The following is an 18,033-nucleotide window of genomic DNA, read 5'->3' as shown; positions in this document are numbered from 1 at the left end:
TCCAGCAGCCTGGAGAACTGATCCATTTCCTAAGCTAAGAGCATTTCTTTCAGTACCAAGTATCTGCCTGACTGAGGTAGTTTTGCTGTAAAGAGTCAGAATCACTTCACCAGGCCAAGGAATATTCTGCAATTACTTTGTTTATTATAGCTAAATGGTTCTCACTGCCACAGTGGGGGGATTAAAAGGAAGAATAGTTTCCCCTTGGTAGAAAAGACAAGAGAGACCCCAAAATGCCCTACCCACCAAGTAATTCATTTGTTGACCCCTTTGACCAAAAAGTATTGTCACTTGAGTCCAGTGCTCAACAATCCTATGCTTTACCCATTCCACAAATACCCAATCTTCTAGGCTTGAGGGTTTCTGCACATTGAAGTTTCCCAAGCTGCTTGATTGTGAGGATATGTCCCAGACTGTGCCTTTCTCAACAAACTGAAATAGAAAAGAATTATGACATAATGCACAATTTGTCCAGAAGGATCTCTTTCTCTTCTCTTTTCCTCTTTCTGCCTCCTACCTCCATCTTGGATGTTGAAGAAAAACATATAACAGATGAATTGCTAGCAGCCACTTTTTTTATTACGAATGACAGCCAGCCTTAGGATTAAGTAGACAAATAAAAGACAGGGAAAAAAAAAATGGAAAGAAGTGAGTCTCTGGATAACACCTATTTAACTGAACTAAACCAACCTTTAACCTAACATATTGCTAGAATTTCAGTTATATGAGTCTTTTTGTTGTTTAAGGCCATTGAAAAATTTTCTGCTACTTGCACCCAAACACATTCTATATATACCTAATAACAAGGAAATATCTTTTCCAAATAACTCAAAGTAGATAAAGTCAGAATTCAATTCTATAAATATAATACATGCTATATATACAAGAACCCGTGATTAGCACTGTAGGGAATTCAAAAGTAAATTATTGGAAGCATGCTGATTTATGCAAAGGGAACAAGCTTTGAAATCAGATGAACCTGGGTCCAAATCCTACTTTGGGGCAATCAATTTCTCTAAATCTTAGTTTTCTCATTTATAAAATGGAGGAAACAGGACCTATTTCACAGAGTTGTAAGAATTATAGTTAATATGCAATATCAAGCATAGCACTAGGCCCATGGTGGGTGTTTAGTAATGAGTAGTTACTATGGTTTTTTAAAACAGGAGACTGTTAACCTTCATGCAGGGTAGAAAAGACAAATAATTAAGATACAGTGTCATCTGCTCATTGGGATATTTACAGGGTATGGTCTCAATTTTTCACCCCTTACTGAATCTAAGCTCTTTGCAATGTAACTTTGCAGTACTGTCCTCTGTGGGCAAGGCATAATTTCCACCACTGGGCTCAGTTATGTGACTTACTTTGTCCAGTGGGATGTTGGCCAAGCAAACTAATCATAAGCAGTCATGAAAAGCACTTGTGCAAATGGGCTCGTAGATATGCCCAGGTTAATACACTGGTCCCAGGAGGATGTTAAGAAATAGATGGACTGTGGAAGGCAGTTTGGCGGTTCCTCAAAAAACTGAATATAGAATTGCCATACGACCCAGCAATACCATTGCTAGGTATCTACTCAAAGGACTTAAGGGCAAAGACACAAACGGACATTTGCACACCAATGTTTATAGCAGCATTATTTACAATTGCAAAGAGATGGAAACAGCCAAAATCTCCATCAACAGAAGAGTGGCTAAACAAACTGTGGTATATACATACGATGGAATATTATGCAGCTTTAAGACAAGATAAACTTATGAACCATGTAATAACATGGATGGACCTAGAGAATATTATGCTGAGTGAATCCAGCCAAAAACTAAAGGACAAATACTGTATGGTCCCACTGATGTGAACGGACATTCGAGAATAAACTTGAAATATGTCATTGGTAACAGAGCTCAGCAGGAGTTAGAAGCAGGGTAAGACAATGGGTAATTGAAGCTGAAGGGATACAGACTGTGCAACAGGACTAGATACAAAAACTCAAAAATGGACAGCACAATAATACCTAATTGTAAAGTAATCATGTTAAAACACTGAATGAAGCTGCATCTGAGCTATAGGTTTTTGTTTTGTTTTGTTTTGTTTTGTTTTGATTTTACTATTATTACTTTTATTTTTTTCTCTATATTAACATTCTATATCTTTTTCGGTTATGTTGCTAGTTCTTCTAAACCAATGCAAATGTAGTAAGAAATGATGATCATGCATCTATGTGATGATGTTAAGAATTAATGATTGCATGTGTAGAATGGTATGATCTCTAAATGTTGGGTTAATTTCTTTTTTTCCGTTAATTAAAAAAAAAAAAAAAAGAGAAGGGATAATTGGAGATGAAGGGATACAGACTGTACAACGGGACTGGATATAAAAACTCAGAAATGGACAGCACAATACTACCCAATTGTAATGCAATTATGTTAAAACACTGAATGAAGCTGCATGTGAGGTATAGGTTTTTTGTTTTTGTTTTTTTTGTTTTTTTCTTTCTATTATTGTTTTAATTCTTATTCTGTTGTCTTTTTATTTCTTTTTCTAAATCGATGCAAATGTACTAAGAAATGATGAATATGCAACTATGTGATGTTATTAAGAATTACTGATTGTACATGTAGATTGCAATGATTTCTAATTGTTTTGTTAATTCTTTTTTTAATTAATAAAAAAAAAATAAAAAATAAAAAAAAAAAAAAAACTGAATATAGAATTGCCATACGACCCAGCAATACCATTGCTAGGTATCTACTCAAAGGACTTAAGGGCAAAGACACAAACGGACATTTGCACACCAATGTTTATAGCAGCATTATTTACAATTGCAAAGAGATGGAAACAGCCAAAATGTCCATCAACAGACAAGTGGCTAAACAAACTGTGGTATATACATACGATGGAATATTATGCAGCTTTAAGACAGGATAAACTTATGAAGCATGTAATAACATGGATGGACCTAGAGAACATTATGCTGAGTGAGTCTAGCCAAAAACTAAAGGACAAATACTGTATGGTCCCACTGATGTGAACCAACATTCGAGAATAAACTTGGAATATGTCATTGGTAACAGAGTCCAGCAGGAGTTAGAAACAGGGTAAGATAATGGGTAATTGGAGCTGAAGGGATACAGACTGTGCAACAGGACTAGATACAAAAACTCAAAAATGGACAGCACAATACTACCTAATTGTAATGTAATTTTGTTAAAACACTGAATGAAGCTGCATCTGAGCTATAGTTTTTTTTGTTGTTTGTTTGTTTGTGTTTTGTGTTTTTTTATATATATTATTTTTATTTATTATTATTATTATTATTTTTACTTTTTTCTCTATATTATCATTCTATATCTTTTTCTGTTGTTTTGCTAGTTCTTTTCCTAAATCGATGCAAATGTACTAAGAAATGATGATCATACATCTATGTGATGATATTAAGAATTACTGATTGAATTACTGATTGCATATGTAGAATGGAATGATTTCTAAATGTTGTGTTAATTTTTTTTAAATTAATAATAAAAAAATAAATAAATAATAGGGGGAACAAATGTTAAAAATAAATTTAGTCTGAAGTTCTAGTGGTAAATGAAAGCGAGGGGTAAGGGGTATGGCATGTATAATCTTTTTTTTCTGTTATCGTTTTCTTTCTTTTTCTGTTGTCTTTTTTATTTTTTTCCAAATCGATGCAAATGTTCTAGAAATGATGATTATGCAACTATGTGATGATATTAAGAATTACTGATTGTATATGTAGAATGGAATGATATCTTAATGTTTTGTTTGTTAATTTTTTTAATTAATAAAAAAATTAAAAAAAAAATAGAAATAGATGGAGAAAGCTGGCCCACAAAAAGTCTGGCTTAGAGCAGACCACCAGTTGACCTGCAGATGAATAGCAAGCCCAGCTGAGACCAGCAGAACTGCCTAATCAGGCATAGTTCCTTCAGCTCAGCTGAACTCTGAAGAGGTATGAAAAACATTATTTGTTGTCAGCCTTTGAGGTTTTGTGGTTCCCTATTAAATAGCAATAGCTAACTTATTATCATATTTTCCGTCTTTAAAAACCAATGAATAGGGTAAGATATTGGGTAATTAGAGCTGAAGGGATACAGATTGTGCAACAGGACTGATTGTAAAAACTCAGAAATGGATAGCACAATACTACCTAACTGTAATACAATTATGTTAAAACATTGAATGAAGCTGAATGTGAGAATGATAGAGGGAAGAGGGCTGGGGGCATAAATGGAATCAGAAAGAAAGATAGATGATAAAGACTGAGATGGTATAATCTAGGAATGCTTAGAGTGTATAATGATAGTGACTAAATGTACAAATTTAAAAAACGTTTTTGCATGAAGAACAAAGGAATGTCATTACTGCAGGGTGCTGAAAACAGATGGTAATTAATATTTAAAAATTTTAACTTATGTGTGAGACTGACTAAAGCAAAAATGTTTATTTGGTACAAAAAGCAAAATGTTTATTTTGACTAGTGCATTTTCTAATATAACTTATATAGACAGCTTAATTTAACACCATAAGTTCATGGAACCTTGAGTAGGACATGAGATTTAGATGGTTTGTCCAGAGTGATGCCCTGATAAATCCCAGAGTGATTTGAACAGTGAATAAAAAAGTATTTGCAAAGTCCCCTTCAGGGAATGGTGAGAAAAGGGGAAAATTCAACTTCCTCAAGTTGAATTCTTGATATTCTCACAAGCAGTGGGGACAACCAAAGCAATAGGCTGAGCCCCCAATCTTGGGGGTTGTTCATATGAAACTAAACCCCGCAAAGGATAGGTCAAGCCTTCTTAAAATTAGGCCTCAGAGTCACCCCCAGGAGAACCTCTTTTGTTGTTCAGATGTGGCCTCTCTCTCCAGCCAACACAATAAGCAAACTCACCGCCCTCCCCCGTCTATGTGGGACATGACTCCCAGGTGTGTGGACCTTCCTGGCAACGTGGGACAGAAATCCTAGAATGATCTGAGACTCAAGCACCAAGGGATTGAGAAAACCTTCTTGACCAAAATGGGGAAGAGTGTTATTCTTACGCATTAAGTAGATATCACCTTGTTATTCAAGATGTAATAGAGAGGTTGGAGGGAACTGCCTGAAAATGTAGAGCTGTGTCCCACTAGCCATGTTTCTTAAAGATGATTGTATAAGGATATAGCTTTCACAATGTGACTATTTGATTGTGAAAACCTTGTGTCTGATGCTTCTTTTATCTACCTTATCAACAGACAAGTAAAACATATGGAATAAAAATAAATAATAGGGGGAACAAATGTTAAAATAAATTTAGACTGAAATGCTAGTGATCAATGAAAGGGAGGGGTAAGGGGTATGGTATGTATGAATTTTTTTCTGTTGTCTTTTTCTTTTTCTGAATTGATGCAAATGTTCTAAGAGACAATCATGATGAATATGCAACTATGTGATGAGATGAATTACTGATTATATATGTAGAACAGAATGATCATAAGTTAAGAATGTGTTTTGTTGTTATATATATTTTTTAAATTTAATAATTAATGAAAAAGAACAAAAATGTTTAGCATGGAACCTGGCATTTAGTAATTAATTATTACAGATTTTATTTATTAACAACTATCAGTTCCTTCTCTGAAATCATAGAATTGTCAATATTTTTCTTTTGTTACTTAGTCCTCTGCTGTTGTTAGTGCCTTTAAATTAAAAAAAAAATTTATTGACATATAACACAGAAAAAGTGCAGATAGACAACTGTACAGCTTGCTAAAATTTTGTGAATGAACATACCCATAACAAGCACCCTAGTTCAAGAAGCATTTTCTGTGCATTTCTTTTCTCAGAAGTGCGTGTAAAAATTCCTTAAAGACAAAATTCTCCCTCTCTCAGGCCTTCTGTCCACCAGAGCTCTGAAACTAATAAGTGCTAAAGTACTGATTGCATTTCCTGTTTATATGGTTTTCCTCTGAAAAGTGAGCTCATTGGAAGGGCTTGTGTGTTGGTTTTGCTAACAGAGAACATGCTTTAAAATCTGTGACCATGTCCCAGATTTAAAAGTAAGGTGTAGTGGAATGGCAGAAATGAATGACCAGATTGCAACATTTTCTTGCTGTGTTGTACTGAATATTTTCTGTTGTTTGTTATCTTGCTTACAGCCATATACAACATACATTGTGTACTGTGTGAATGTATACTGCCAGTCTTTCCTGAATCATAATGAAATATGGACACAGCTTATGATATTAATGATCTTTATTATGTTATTATATTGATGGCTATGAAGCCAAAGATCCAAATGCTCTTGGTTATTTTCAGAAGGGGGTCAGTAAAGGCCATGATTTCACAGGTCTCTGGAGACGTCTAGGTTTAATTGCCTTACAATTTTACTTGGCAGCATAGCTATTGGTTTCACTAAGGATGATAAAAGTAAATGCTTAAAAAACTTCAGCACAGGGCTTGAACTTGAATGACATTAATTTCTAATTTGGTGGAATGTTTATCCTCCACCACAGTGTGAGCACTGTTCCTTATTTCTGTTCATGTATATTTGTCAATAATTACAACACAGAAGCATAGCTCTTGTTAATGCCTACAAAGTACTGACATTATTAGGAAGAATTATATCTCATATATAGTAGTGTTCTTGACTTTTTGGGCTTGAAATAACCTCTGTGAGTCTTCACTGTAATTGTAGACATTAACTTGTAACAGGCCTTTAGGTTTTTTGTTTGATTATTTGTTTGTTTTTAACTACCTGTAATAAGGATGAACTTTAGACTTCTAAGTCTTTAAACAAATGATTATTTTTTAAAGTGAAAGCAGTTTGCAGGAGATCAGACAGAAATTTTTAAGTTTAATGACCTGAATTAAGAATCTATATTGTATTTGGTAGCAGTGTTCCATAACTATGTCTTTCACTCAAAAGACAAGAGTGGCCTTGTCTGTCATTTAGTCAAGAGTATCAGAGTGGTGGAACTCATTGTTTTTTGTTTTTCTTTTTTTAATTAATTTTTTAATTAAAAAAATATATAACAACAAACTAACACAAACATTCTTAACTTATGATCATTCCATTCTACATATACAATCAGTAATTCACGACATCATCACATAGTTGCATATTCATCATCATGATCATTTCTTAGAACATTTGTATCAATTCAGAAAAAGAAAAAGACAACAGAAAAAAATTCATACATACCATACCCCTTACCCCTCCCTTTCATTGATCACTAGCATTTCAATCTAAATTTATCTTAACATTTGTTCCCCCTATTATTTATTTATATTTTTTCAGCTTATAGTTTTGTTTATTCACAATGGACTTTCATGGGCCCTAGGGGGCAGGGTGAGCCTCACCCACGCAGAACAGCCTATTATTTATTTTTATTCCATATGTTTTACTTGTCTGTTGATAAGGTAGATAAAAGAAGCATCAGACACAAGGTATTCACAATCACACAGTCACATTGTGAAAGCTATATCCTTATACAATCATCTTCAAGAAACATGGCTACTGGGACACAGCTCTACATTTTCAGGCAGTTCCCTCCAGACTCTACATTACATCTCGACTAACAAGGTGATATCTATTTAATGTGTAAGAATAACTTCCAGGATAACCTCTCGACTTTGTTTGGAATCTCTCAGCCATTGACACTTTATTTTGTCTCATTTCACTCTTCCCCCTTTTGGTCGGGAAGGTTTTCTCAATTCCCTGATGCTGAGTCTCAGATCATTCTAGGATTTCTGTCCCACGTTGCCAGGAAGGTCCACACCCCTGGGAGTCATGTCCCACATTGACAGGGGGAGGGCAGTGAGTTTGTTGTTGTGTTGGCTAGAGAGAGAGGCCACATCTGAACAACAAAAGAGGTTCTCTTGGGGGTGATTCTTAGGCCTAATTTTAAGTAGGCTTGACCTATCCTTTGCGGGGTTAAGTTTCATATGAACAAACCCCAAGATTGGGGGCTCAGCCTATTGCTTTGGTTGTCCCCACTGCTTGTGAGAATATCAAGAATTCAATTTGGGGAAGTTGAATTTTCCCCCTTTTTCACCATTCCCTGAAGGGGACCGTCATGCTAAACATTTTATATTTCATTCTCACATCCCTGTGAGGTTACCAACCATCTGATCAACAACTTTTGCCATAGTTAATCACGCCCTCATCCTTGAAACTCCTCCTTCCTTCCCGTTCCAGGACAACATGTGCAACATGCCCTCTTCGTTTTTTTAAGACCTCATTAGCCCTCCTCAATCTGCCCTTCTCCCCAGACTTTTAACATTGGAGCCTAAGCTCAGCTTCTGCTCTTCTTTTCTACCCACACTCCCTTGGTTGCATCACCTTGGTTCATGCCTTAAATATCATCTATGTGCTGAAATGTCCTAAGTTTCTATCTCTCTTATATTCTAGTACATTCAATTATCTACTCAATATCTTCATTGCACATTTACCACACAAACTCTAAAACTAAACCTCTGATCTCCACCTCCCAAACCTGCTCTCCCTCATAATAATGTATTTAATCTCCAGAATCCTGAGGTGAGTACTACTATTATTCCCATTTAACAGATGAAAACACTGAGGGACAAAGAGACACACACCTAAGCAATCAGACTTCAGAACTCTTCTTACTCTTAACCTCCTTGCTATTCCACCTTCTTTGGTCTTCCATGTAACTACAGACATTCCACATTCTAGTGCCTTCAGTAATTGATAACAGAGACATAAAGTAAAGCACATGTCTTCATAAGGTTTTAAGGACTAATCCAGGCACCGAGCAAGCAGGAAACCAACACTTTCGCAAATTCTGTTAAACAACTTTCCTTTCTAAATTTCTTCATACTCTGGCACTTCTCAAGGAGAAATGTGAAAACATTCTAGAACATGGATGCTCAGATCTAAATGCTCATCTGAATAATTTGGGGAGCTTTTTAAGAACACAGATGGGCCCTATTCAGCTCTATTAAACCTACAATAAGGTTCCAGGAATTTGCGTTTCTATGAAGCACCTAGGCAAATTCTGAGGCCAGTTATACAGTCCCTGAATTTGGAAAACCTCTGTACTAGAGAGAATTCTCTAGCCTCAGAAGATGAATAATGACTATCACATGTTTATCTGTCCAGCAGAGGCTGAAAATGAAATAGGAATGGGGATGTAAATTGATTCCAACAAGTAAGAAGATCAATCAGGAAATAAAAGCAGCAATAGTGAGATTCTAGATTTGGACTCCAAACACTTCCAGGTGGTATGCGAATTTGTTGCCATGAGACAGCTTGTAGCCATGTAAGGCCATCCCATGGCTTTAGAGAGTATCACCCAAGCAGGAAGAACCATTATGCCTGAGCACTCATTCTAAGAGTACTCACCAGATAAAAGCAAATCTAAGAGAGCTGACCATTGTCTGCAGGCAAGAGAAGAGAGCACTGTTAACAATGCCATTTTTGCATAAAACAAATGCACATACATTTTGCTCATATATGCAAGGAACAATTACTACAGAACCATAAATGCTGAATCTAAGGCAAAAAAGTCACTTCAACACACATCAAATTCTTACCTCCGTAAGTGCATGCAACTGTCCTTGATGTACACACACACCCATGAACCTACAAAACAAAGCAATTTTAAAACAAAACAAAACTAACACCATATCAAGAAACTAGTTCTATTACCTATGCATAGAAACAAGACAATACCTATATAGCCCCCTGGGTTTCTAAATAACCCTTTAGTCTCTCAATATTTCTGTTCCTGATCAGGTTGGTAAATTTCTGAGTTTTCCATGGAACATCTATTGTGGCAAGACCTAGGGGTAAAAAGTGGTAGCGCACAGAGGAAAGCTGGAGGTTAAAACATGGGAATGTGTAACATAGTGAATCTTGTGGTGGACAATATCCATGATTAACTGTACTTTTATAAAAAAAATACTCTTATGAACTAAAATAAATGTATGATACTATTAGTAGAAGGAGTTAATAATAAAGAGTTTATGGGGGAAAATGTACCTATTGCAAACTATGGATTATAGTTAACATGGTATTTTATAATACTTGTGCTGGTTTGAAAGGATGTATGTCCCCTAGAAAAGCTATGTTTTAATCCTAATTCCATTCTGTAAAGGCAGCTGCTTCTTCTAATCCCTGTTCTGCACTGCATGCTCGAAACTGTAATTAGATCATCTCCCTGGAGCTGTGATTTAATCAAGAGTGGTTGTTAAACTGGATTAAGTAGAGGCATGTCCAAATGGGTGGAATCTTGATTAGTTTCTGAAGTCCTATAAAAGAGGAAACATTGTGGAGAATGAGAGAGATTCAGAGAGAGCAGAGTAGAACAACACAGCCATGAGAAGCAGAGTCTACCAGCCAGCTACCTTTGGAGATGAAGAAGGAAAATGCCTCCTGGGGAACTTCATGAAACAGGAAACCAGGAGAAGAAGCTAGCAGATGATGCCATGTTTGCATGTGCCCTTCCAGATGAGTGAGGAACCCTGACCATGTTCACCATGTGCCTTTCAACATGAGAGAAACTCTGACTGTGTTCACCATGTGCCCTTCCACTTGAGAAAGAAACTCTGAACTTCATCAGCCTTCTTGGACCAAGGTATCTTTCCCTGGATGCCTTAGATTGGACATTTCTATAGACTTGCTTTAATTTTGACATTTTCTCAGCATTAGAACTGTAAACTAGAAACTTATTAAATTCCCCCTTTTAAAGGACATTCCGTTTCTGGTATACTGCATTCCAGCAGCTAGTAAACTAGAACAGTACTCTTCCATCAACAGTAACATGTGTACTATGCCAATACTATGGTTCAATGGGGGGAGCTGGATAGGATGTATGGGAGAATTTGGGCTTTCTTTCTCCTTTTAATTTCTTTTCTGGAGTAATGAAAATGTACTAAAATTGATCATTAGGTTGTATGCACAACTATGTGACAGTACTGTGAGCCAGTGATTGCATACTTTGGATGGTGTGTATGGTGTGTGAATATATCCCAATAAAACTGCATTTAAAAAAAGAAGTGATTGTGAAGAGGGAGGGCAGTAAGCCTTAAAAAAAAAAAAGACAAAGCCACTAACCCTATTTGGAGTTCAGTTTCCTTACCTAAGTAAACGGATCATAAAGACTATCCAATCTCAAAGTCCATAATTTATAAACAAGCTGATTTTTTTTTTTTACTGGAGGATGGAGTACCTTCCTTAATACACAAAAAACTCTTCTAAATATATAATAAAAAAAAAAAAACCCAATAGAAAAATAAGCAAAAGATATGTACATGGTTCATAGAAAAATAAATATAAATGGCTAACAAAAACATCAAAATGTACTCAAATTCACTTACAAAAAGGAAACGCACATTAAAACAAGAAGATAGCACTTTTTAAATTTATCACTATCAAATGAATAAAGACTAAGAAGATTGATAATATTCAGTGTTGTCCAGAAGGTGAAGAAACAGGAATTTACATACACTCTTGACTTACTGGCTCAACTTTTTCAAAGGGTAATTGATTGTATCTAGCAAAATTTTTAACTGATGCAACAATTCCCACTTCTAGGAATTTATCTTAGAAATCTACTCAATTCAGATAAGCAAAATAGATGTGAAAGGACATCTACCACAACAGTGTCCACTAACCTAAATACTCACCAATAAAAGACTGGGTAAATATTTGTGGTATATTCATATATTGCCATACTATATGGCCATTAAAAAGAATAAAGTAGATCTTTATGCACTGACATGGGAAGATATCCACAATATATTGGTAAATGAATAAAAATCAAGCTGTAAAACAATATAGCATGATTCATTTATTTAAACAAAAGTTTGTACATTAATGGAAAATGTCTAGAAGCATTATTAATAAGTGGTACTGAGGGGGTACCACTTAGTTCACACACTTTTGTTATACATGGAGTTTTTACAACCAGAACGTTATGCTTGTACATATAACTAATTTTTAAAAAAACATAAATCAAAGATTATGACTAACAGTGATCATAAAGTTGGAGAAGATAAATATCATAAAGTAAGTGATATCAGGGGCTTGGGTTGCCAAGAAGTCTTATTAACCATATCCAAATTCCAAGTAAGTTCTAGTTTGGAAGAGCAAAGAAAGGGGAAGGATTGACTATAACTGAGCATACAAGGCACAGATCTAGACAACACTGAAAACAGGGTGCAGATACGGTGACTAAAGCAGTTATTATAATTATAATCATTATTGTTTTTAGAAATAGACCAGATAAGAAGTAAATTTGTTCACAAGTACCTTGGGTAGAAGCTGTTTCCTATATGCCCACTCTCCTCTCCATCCCCCAAACCTCTCCCCACTCCTACTCACTAGGACATTTGTTTTCATTCATCTGTCAGTTTCCTCGCTATAAAACCCACTACCTAAAATGGAAGGGACTGAGTGGGGGGGATGTGGCGCAGGTAAAAGTCTTAAGAATAATGAACATAAACAACACACAGAACTAAAAGACTGAATCTGGGATGCTGAAGCTATTTCTGGCTAGCAGCCCATAGTGTCTATAAGTGATCTAGATAGAGCATCTGAGATTTTCAGCCAACGTCAGAAACTTTAGCTGGATATAAGAGAGGAAGTTGTCCTGGAGCAGAGGAAATACAGGCATAATGAATTAGAAGGTAATTGTTCTGGGTGAGTGTATTTGTACAGGTATCTTTAGAATAGATACCTGTACAAATTTCATTGACAACTCCACCATCAATGAAATTATGAGAGTCAGTATGCCACTCATTTATTTAAAAATAATCTATTTAGTATCTACTATGTGCAAGGCATTAAGGACCCAACAGTGAATAAAACAAAAGTCCCTGCCCTCAAAGAACTTCCATGCTAGCGGTCATTCTGTTGGAATAGGATGAACAAGATTATCCATTGGAGAATAGGATGACGATAAGAACTCTTATTTTTTTATCTAAAAAAAGAGAAACTGAATTTTACTAATTTTTAAATGGGAATGTGCTAAAAAAATGTTTCCCTAATGGGGTACTTTAGTAGGCAGAATAATACTGCCTCTCCCCAAAGATGTCCATGTCCTAATCCCCAGACCCTGTGAATATGCTATGTTGTGTGGCAAAGGAGAAAAAAGGCTGCAGATGAAATTAAGGTTGCTAATCAGTTGACCTTAAAATAGGGAGATCACACTGGATTACCTACGTAGGCCCAATGTAATCATAAGGGTCCTTACATGTGGAAGATCGAGGCAGAGGAGTCAGGGCCAGAATGATGCAATGAGAGAAAGACTCAACTGCCCACTGCTAACTTTGAAGACTGAGGGGGCTATGAGCCAATGAATGTAGGCAACCACTAGAAGCTGAAAAAGCAAAGAAAGGGAATGGATTTTCTCCTAGAGGCTTCAGAAAGGAACGGAAACCTGACAACACCCTGATTTTAACCTGAGGCTTGTGTCAGACTTCTTGCCTACAGAAATGTAAACTAATAAATTTGTGCTTTTTTAAACTACAAGGCTTGTGGTAATTTGTTATGGCAGCCATAGAAAATTAATAATAGGTATATAATCAAAAAAGTTTATGGATCACTTTCCTATGCTATTTGGCTCACAGATTTAGGACAGACCTTGGGCTTTAACTCTTTCTAAACAAGCATAAGGAAAAGAATATTATGATGTTCCTTGGTGGCATTCAGATCCAGTCAGTTAAATATTTATTAACCTCAAATTCTATATGAAGCACAGAGTTAAACATTAACGTTTAAATATTGCCCCTCCTCAAAGTTTATTACTTAACAGAAGAGTGAAAGGAGAGGTATAACAACAGTCTAAAATACATTTGTTATCCTTGATCTGATAAAATACCACCAACACTGCTAGACTTGGACCTCCTCAAGACTGCATAACAGGACCCAGTAAGAAGAGTTTTGTGAACACTGGGTCAAAGCTCCAGAAGAATCACTACTTACTGTTCACCTATAATATACCTGAAAACTGGTATGTGCTTTATATGTGTTACCTAAGACAAAATTACCTCCACGTTACCATCTAGGAAAATGAGGCTCAGAAAGTTGTAAGTGACTTGACAAAGGTTGAAGAGGATCCTGGTATCTGGATCTTGTTTGGCTCCAAAAAGCCTATTTTGCTTTGTGACAATGGGTAAGAAAGAAAAAAGTCTAACATCATTTTTTATTCATAAATCTGTGAACCAATGAAAATTTAACTGGTTTGCTTTACAAGGCTTTTCTGCTGCCAACTTTGAACAACAAGCAGCATCCATATTACATAGGAGTTCTTCTGACCTGCACTGGTCTTTCCAGAGAACTCTCTGACTACAAAGGTTACAGTAAAAAAGTTAAGAGGCTTGAAATAAACTTATAATAGAATATTAAAATGTAGGCATAATTTTGATATTAATATGTTTTCTAAAAGGCCTACATCTGAAACGCTAAAATCTACTTAGGTTGGTTCACTTAAAAAAAAAAAAAAAAGTAGGTTCCTCTAGAAGTTTTGATACATTAAGAAAAAAAAATTTCTTTAAATTAGAGAAGTTGTAGGGTTTACGTATACCAGTCTATAATTAACACCTTATACCGGTTTGGTACATTTGTTACAACTGATGAAAGCACATTTTCTTAACTGTTCTATTAACTACAACCCAGGGTTTCACTTAGGGGTCACTGTTTGTGTTGTGTAGTTCAATGGATTTTTTTTTTAATTTTATTCTAGTACCATATATATATAACCTAAAATTTCCCCTTTTAACCACATTCAAAATGTATAATTCAGTATTGTTAATTATATTCACAATGTTGTACTACCATCAACACCATCAATTACCAAAATTTTTCCATTGCCCCAAATAGAAACTCTATAATTTTTAAGCTTTAACTCCCTATTCCCTACCCCCACTCCAACCCCTGTTAAAATATATTCTAGATTCTGAAAAATATGGAGCACTTCATAAATTTGCATGCCATCTTTGTGAGGGTCATGTCAATCTTCTCTGCATAATTCTAATTTTCATATATATGCTACTGAAGTGAGCACCTGATATGTTTTAATTTAATTTCCTCCCATCATCTTACATGGAAGGTTCTGCAATATACTCCACAGACTCCATTAAGCTTTAATATGTAGCACTAAAATAAACCACCTTGCATTTTGCTCCCAAATAAAGCAAAGATGCCATCATTTTCTTGGACCAGAAAGAATCATCAATAAACAAAAAGGAAAAGAGGGGACAATGGCTCAGATCTCAAGTCCCAGAAGAGCTATCTACAACTCTAGAACCATTAAGAAAAAAAAGGCAGTAATGTTTTTGGGTAAGGCTTGCTGCAATTCAAATATGTTTTATGGGTATTACATAATAGAAAACAGGTTGTTCTAGGTCCTAGATATAAGAGCTCATAAAGAACACTAAGCTAAACAGACATTAACCACCAGAGCTTCATATTAGGTGACACTAAGTAGAGCTGGTTCAGTCTGGTTTTCTCTTTTCTCTCCATGATTTTTACAGTCCAATTTTAAGATAGCCAAAGGCAGAATAAACATTACTCAGCAATCATCAGGTCATTTTAACACTATATAGAATAACAAGAAGGCCAATCAGGTTTGTGGTCTAATTTTATTATATTTTTTAGTAAAATAATACAAAGATTTAAAACTCAAAATCAGATCTGCTTGGTTTAATAAATACCCACTATCCTGAAAAATAACTGAAACTAAAATAAGACTAAGAATGAATTCATTCGATAAGTTTTTTCTTTAGCAAAAAGATTTTTAATTAAATTGCTCAAAACTCCTCATAAGCAGCAAAATACCAAATTTCCTGATAAAGGCAGATCTATTAATACATATACATGCAGTGACTTTAAATGTTGGCCAAGATCCATTTTCAATGTAGTTTAGAAGAGAATATCCATAAATCCAAGTATCTAGATTCTCTCTTTATGCTCTGAAAAAGCTTCTTCCTCCTCCCCCAATTTATCCTTTATTCTACGAATACTCAAAACTCACAATGAAATGACAAAAGTAAACACAGACTTTATTTTATGTGTGCATACTTCTGAAACAACACCCTAACAGTGATTCATATCTTCTCCCTCTCCCAAAGTAGGAGAAATTTAAAGTAAAAGAACTTCAATTCAGTCTAACAAGCATGTATCAAGCAATTACTATGTGCAAGGCTTATGCTCTCTGTAGATAAATGGAACAATGAAATAAAACAAATTTATCACTTATCACATATATACTAAGCACAGTGCCAGGTAAAGGGGAGTAAGTTGGAGATATATAGGTAAACACGACAGTTCCTTATTCAAGAAGTTCAACAGTCAAATAACGATGATGATAACTTTTACAGAGCACTTACAATGTTGTCAGATATTGTTCTAAGTATTTTTACAGAGAATACCTCTTTTAATTCTTAAAAAAACACTTTCCAATAGGTACTATTATTATCTCCATTTATAGCTGAGAAAACTGAAGCTCAAAGATATTAAGAAGTTTTCCCAACATCACACAAATAGCAAATAGTAGAATCAGGATTGGATCCTTAACTCTTGATCTGTATGCTGTACAGTCTAATACATGATTATTCAGATGATTATGATAATAGTAATAATTATAATAAAAATAAGTTAAGATTTAAGTGATTAAGTTCTTTATGTGCATTATATTCTTTATGTGATTAAGTTCTTTATGTGCATTATATCATTTAATTCACCCATCATCATAGTGAGGTTGTACTGTTATCATTACTGCTTCTCAATGGGGAAACTGAGACTACAGAAGTCACATATTTGCCTAAGGGACCCTCCTAATTACCAACAGGCACAATCATTCTGAATCCTTCCTCTGAATTCCAGACTTGTTTCTCCAACTGCCAGACTGATATTGTCTAATTTTCTACCCCCAAAACCTGTTCCCACACACTCTTCCTATACAGTTATTCATAATTCAATTCTTCCAGTTATTCAAGTCAAAAACCTAAAAGTTAAGTTTCCAAGAAGAGAGAGTTATGGATTCTGATCCATTACCAAACAGCCAATTAAAAAGGTACATGATGTCTCTAATTCAGAGCTTTGGAGCGACTTGAGCATGAATCATCTTGCTTGTATTTCTGCCACTGCTGCCTTAGCTTCTCTTGAGTGAAAAATAACGAAAATTCATCTCAAACTAACTGAAACTCAAAAGGCCCCAATCTAGATGGTAGAGTAAGAAGCTTCAGGGTTCCACCTACCCAAAGAAGGTTTGAAGAACCAGAGAAACTGGTAGAAACGACTTTCTCAAAGCTTCAGAACACAGTTAAAGGATTGCTGTACCAGGGTGAGTGTATAAATGAGAAAAAGGCAACTTAAAAGTAATAGGACCACCTCCAGAGGACCTCTTCTGTTGCTCAGATGTGGTCTCTCTCACTCTTTAAACTCAACTCTGCAAGTAAAACCATTGCCCTCCCTGCTACGTGGGAAATGACATCTAAGGATGAAAGTATCCCTGTTGGTCTCAGAGATGTCCCCTGGAGATGAGTCTGACCCTGGCACCGTGGATCAACAATGCCATACTGACCAAAAGGGGGAAAAGAAGTGTAACAAATAAGGTATCAGTGGCTGAGAGAGTTCAAATGGAGTTGAGAGGGTAAGAGTGAGAGAAAGATCAAAGGTGATGGTAGAGTTATACAGAGGTTGGGTTTAATAAATGAGTATTTGATAAATGAGTATTAATAAATGAGTGCTGAATCAGTATGCTGATATTTCTCTCAGTCTCCAGTACCTTAGAGCAGCTAGAAATAAAAACCAAAATTGTGGAATTGTAACCCACACCAAATTTCGAAATCTGTTCTACAATTAATTGTTGCAATGTTCTTTGAAATTTATTGCTTTTTTATTATACGTTATTTTTGCACAAAAAAAGGGAAAAAAGAGAAGGAAGAGTATAATAGAGGAGATAAGATTTAACAAATAAATATACTGCTGAATCAATATACTGATATTTCTGTTGGTCTCCAGTATCTTGGAGCAACTAGAAGGAAAAATGAAAAATTGTGGAACTGTA

General features: G+C 35.3%; 1 protein-coding gene and 1 non-coding gene across 7 annotated transcripts in view; both read right to left on the bottom strand.

The window, feature by feature from the left end:
• TESK2 (testis associated actin remodelling kinase 2) overlaps positions 1-18,033 on the bottom strand; it is a 152,978-nt gene that overhangs the window by 42,161 nt on the left and 92,784 nt on the right. For 3 of the 6 annotated variants that reach the window (XM_077149851.1, XM_077149854.1, XM_077149855.1), the window contains 2 exons: positions 9,554-9,602; positions 247-432 (listed from right to left, as the gene is read on the bottom strand). The exons of 1 other annotated variant lie outside the window; for it this stretch is intronic. In XM_077149851.1, coding sequence (XP_077005966.1) covers positions 247-432; positions 9,554-9,602 — 235 coding nt within the window. The remainder of the gene's footprint in view (positions 1-246; positions 433-9,553; positions 9,603-18,033) is intronic. 2 more of the 6 variants (XM_077149852.1, XM_077149853.1) reach the window with 2 other exon arrangements.
• Positions 14,923-15,027, bottom strand: LOC143675310 (U6 spliceosomal RNA). The gene has a single exon (XR_013171543.1). It is a non-coding gene; the product is annotated as a U6 spliceosomal RNA (small nuclear RNA).

Source organism: Tamandua tetradactyla, chromosome 2 (assembly GCF_023851605.1).
Source record: "Tamandua tetradactyla isolate mTamTet1 chromosome 2, mTamTet1.pri, whole genome shotgun sequence".
NCBI classification, from domain to species: domain Eukaryota; kingdom Metazoa; phylum Chordata; class Mammalia; order Pilosa; family Myrmecophagidae; genus Tamandua; species Tamandua tetradactyla.
Note: the sequence above shows the minus strand (reverse complement) of the source record. Positions and strands in the feature narration are given on the sequence as shown.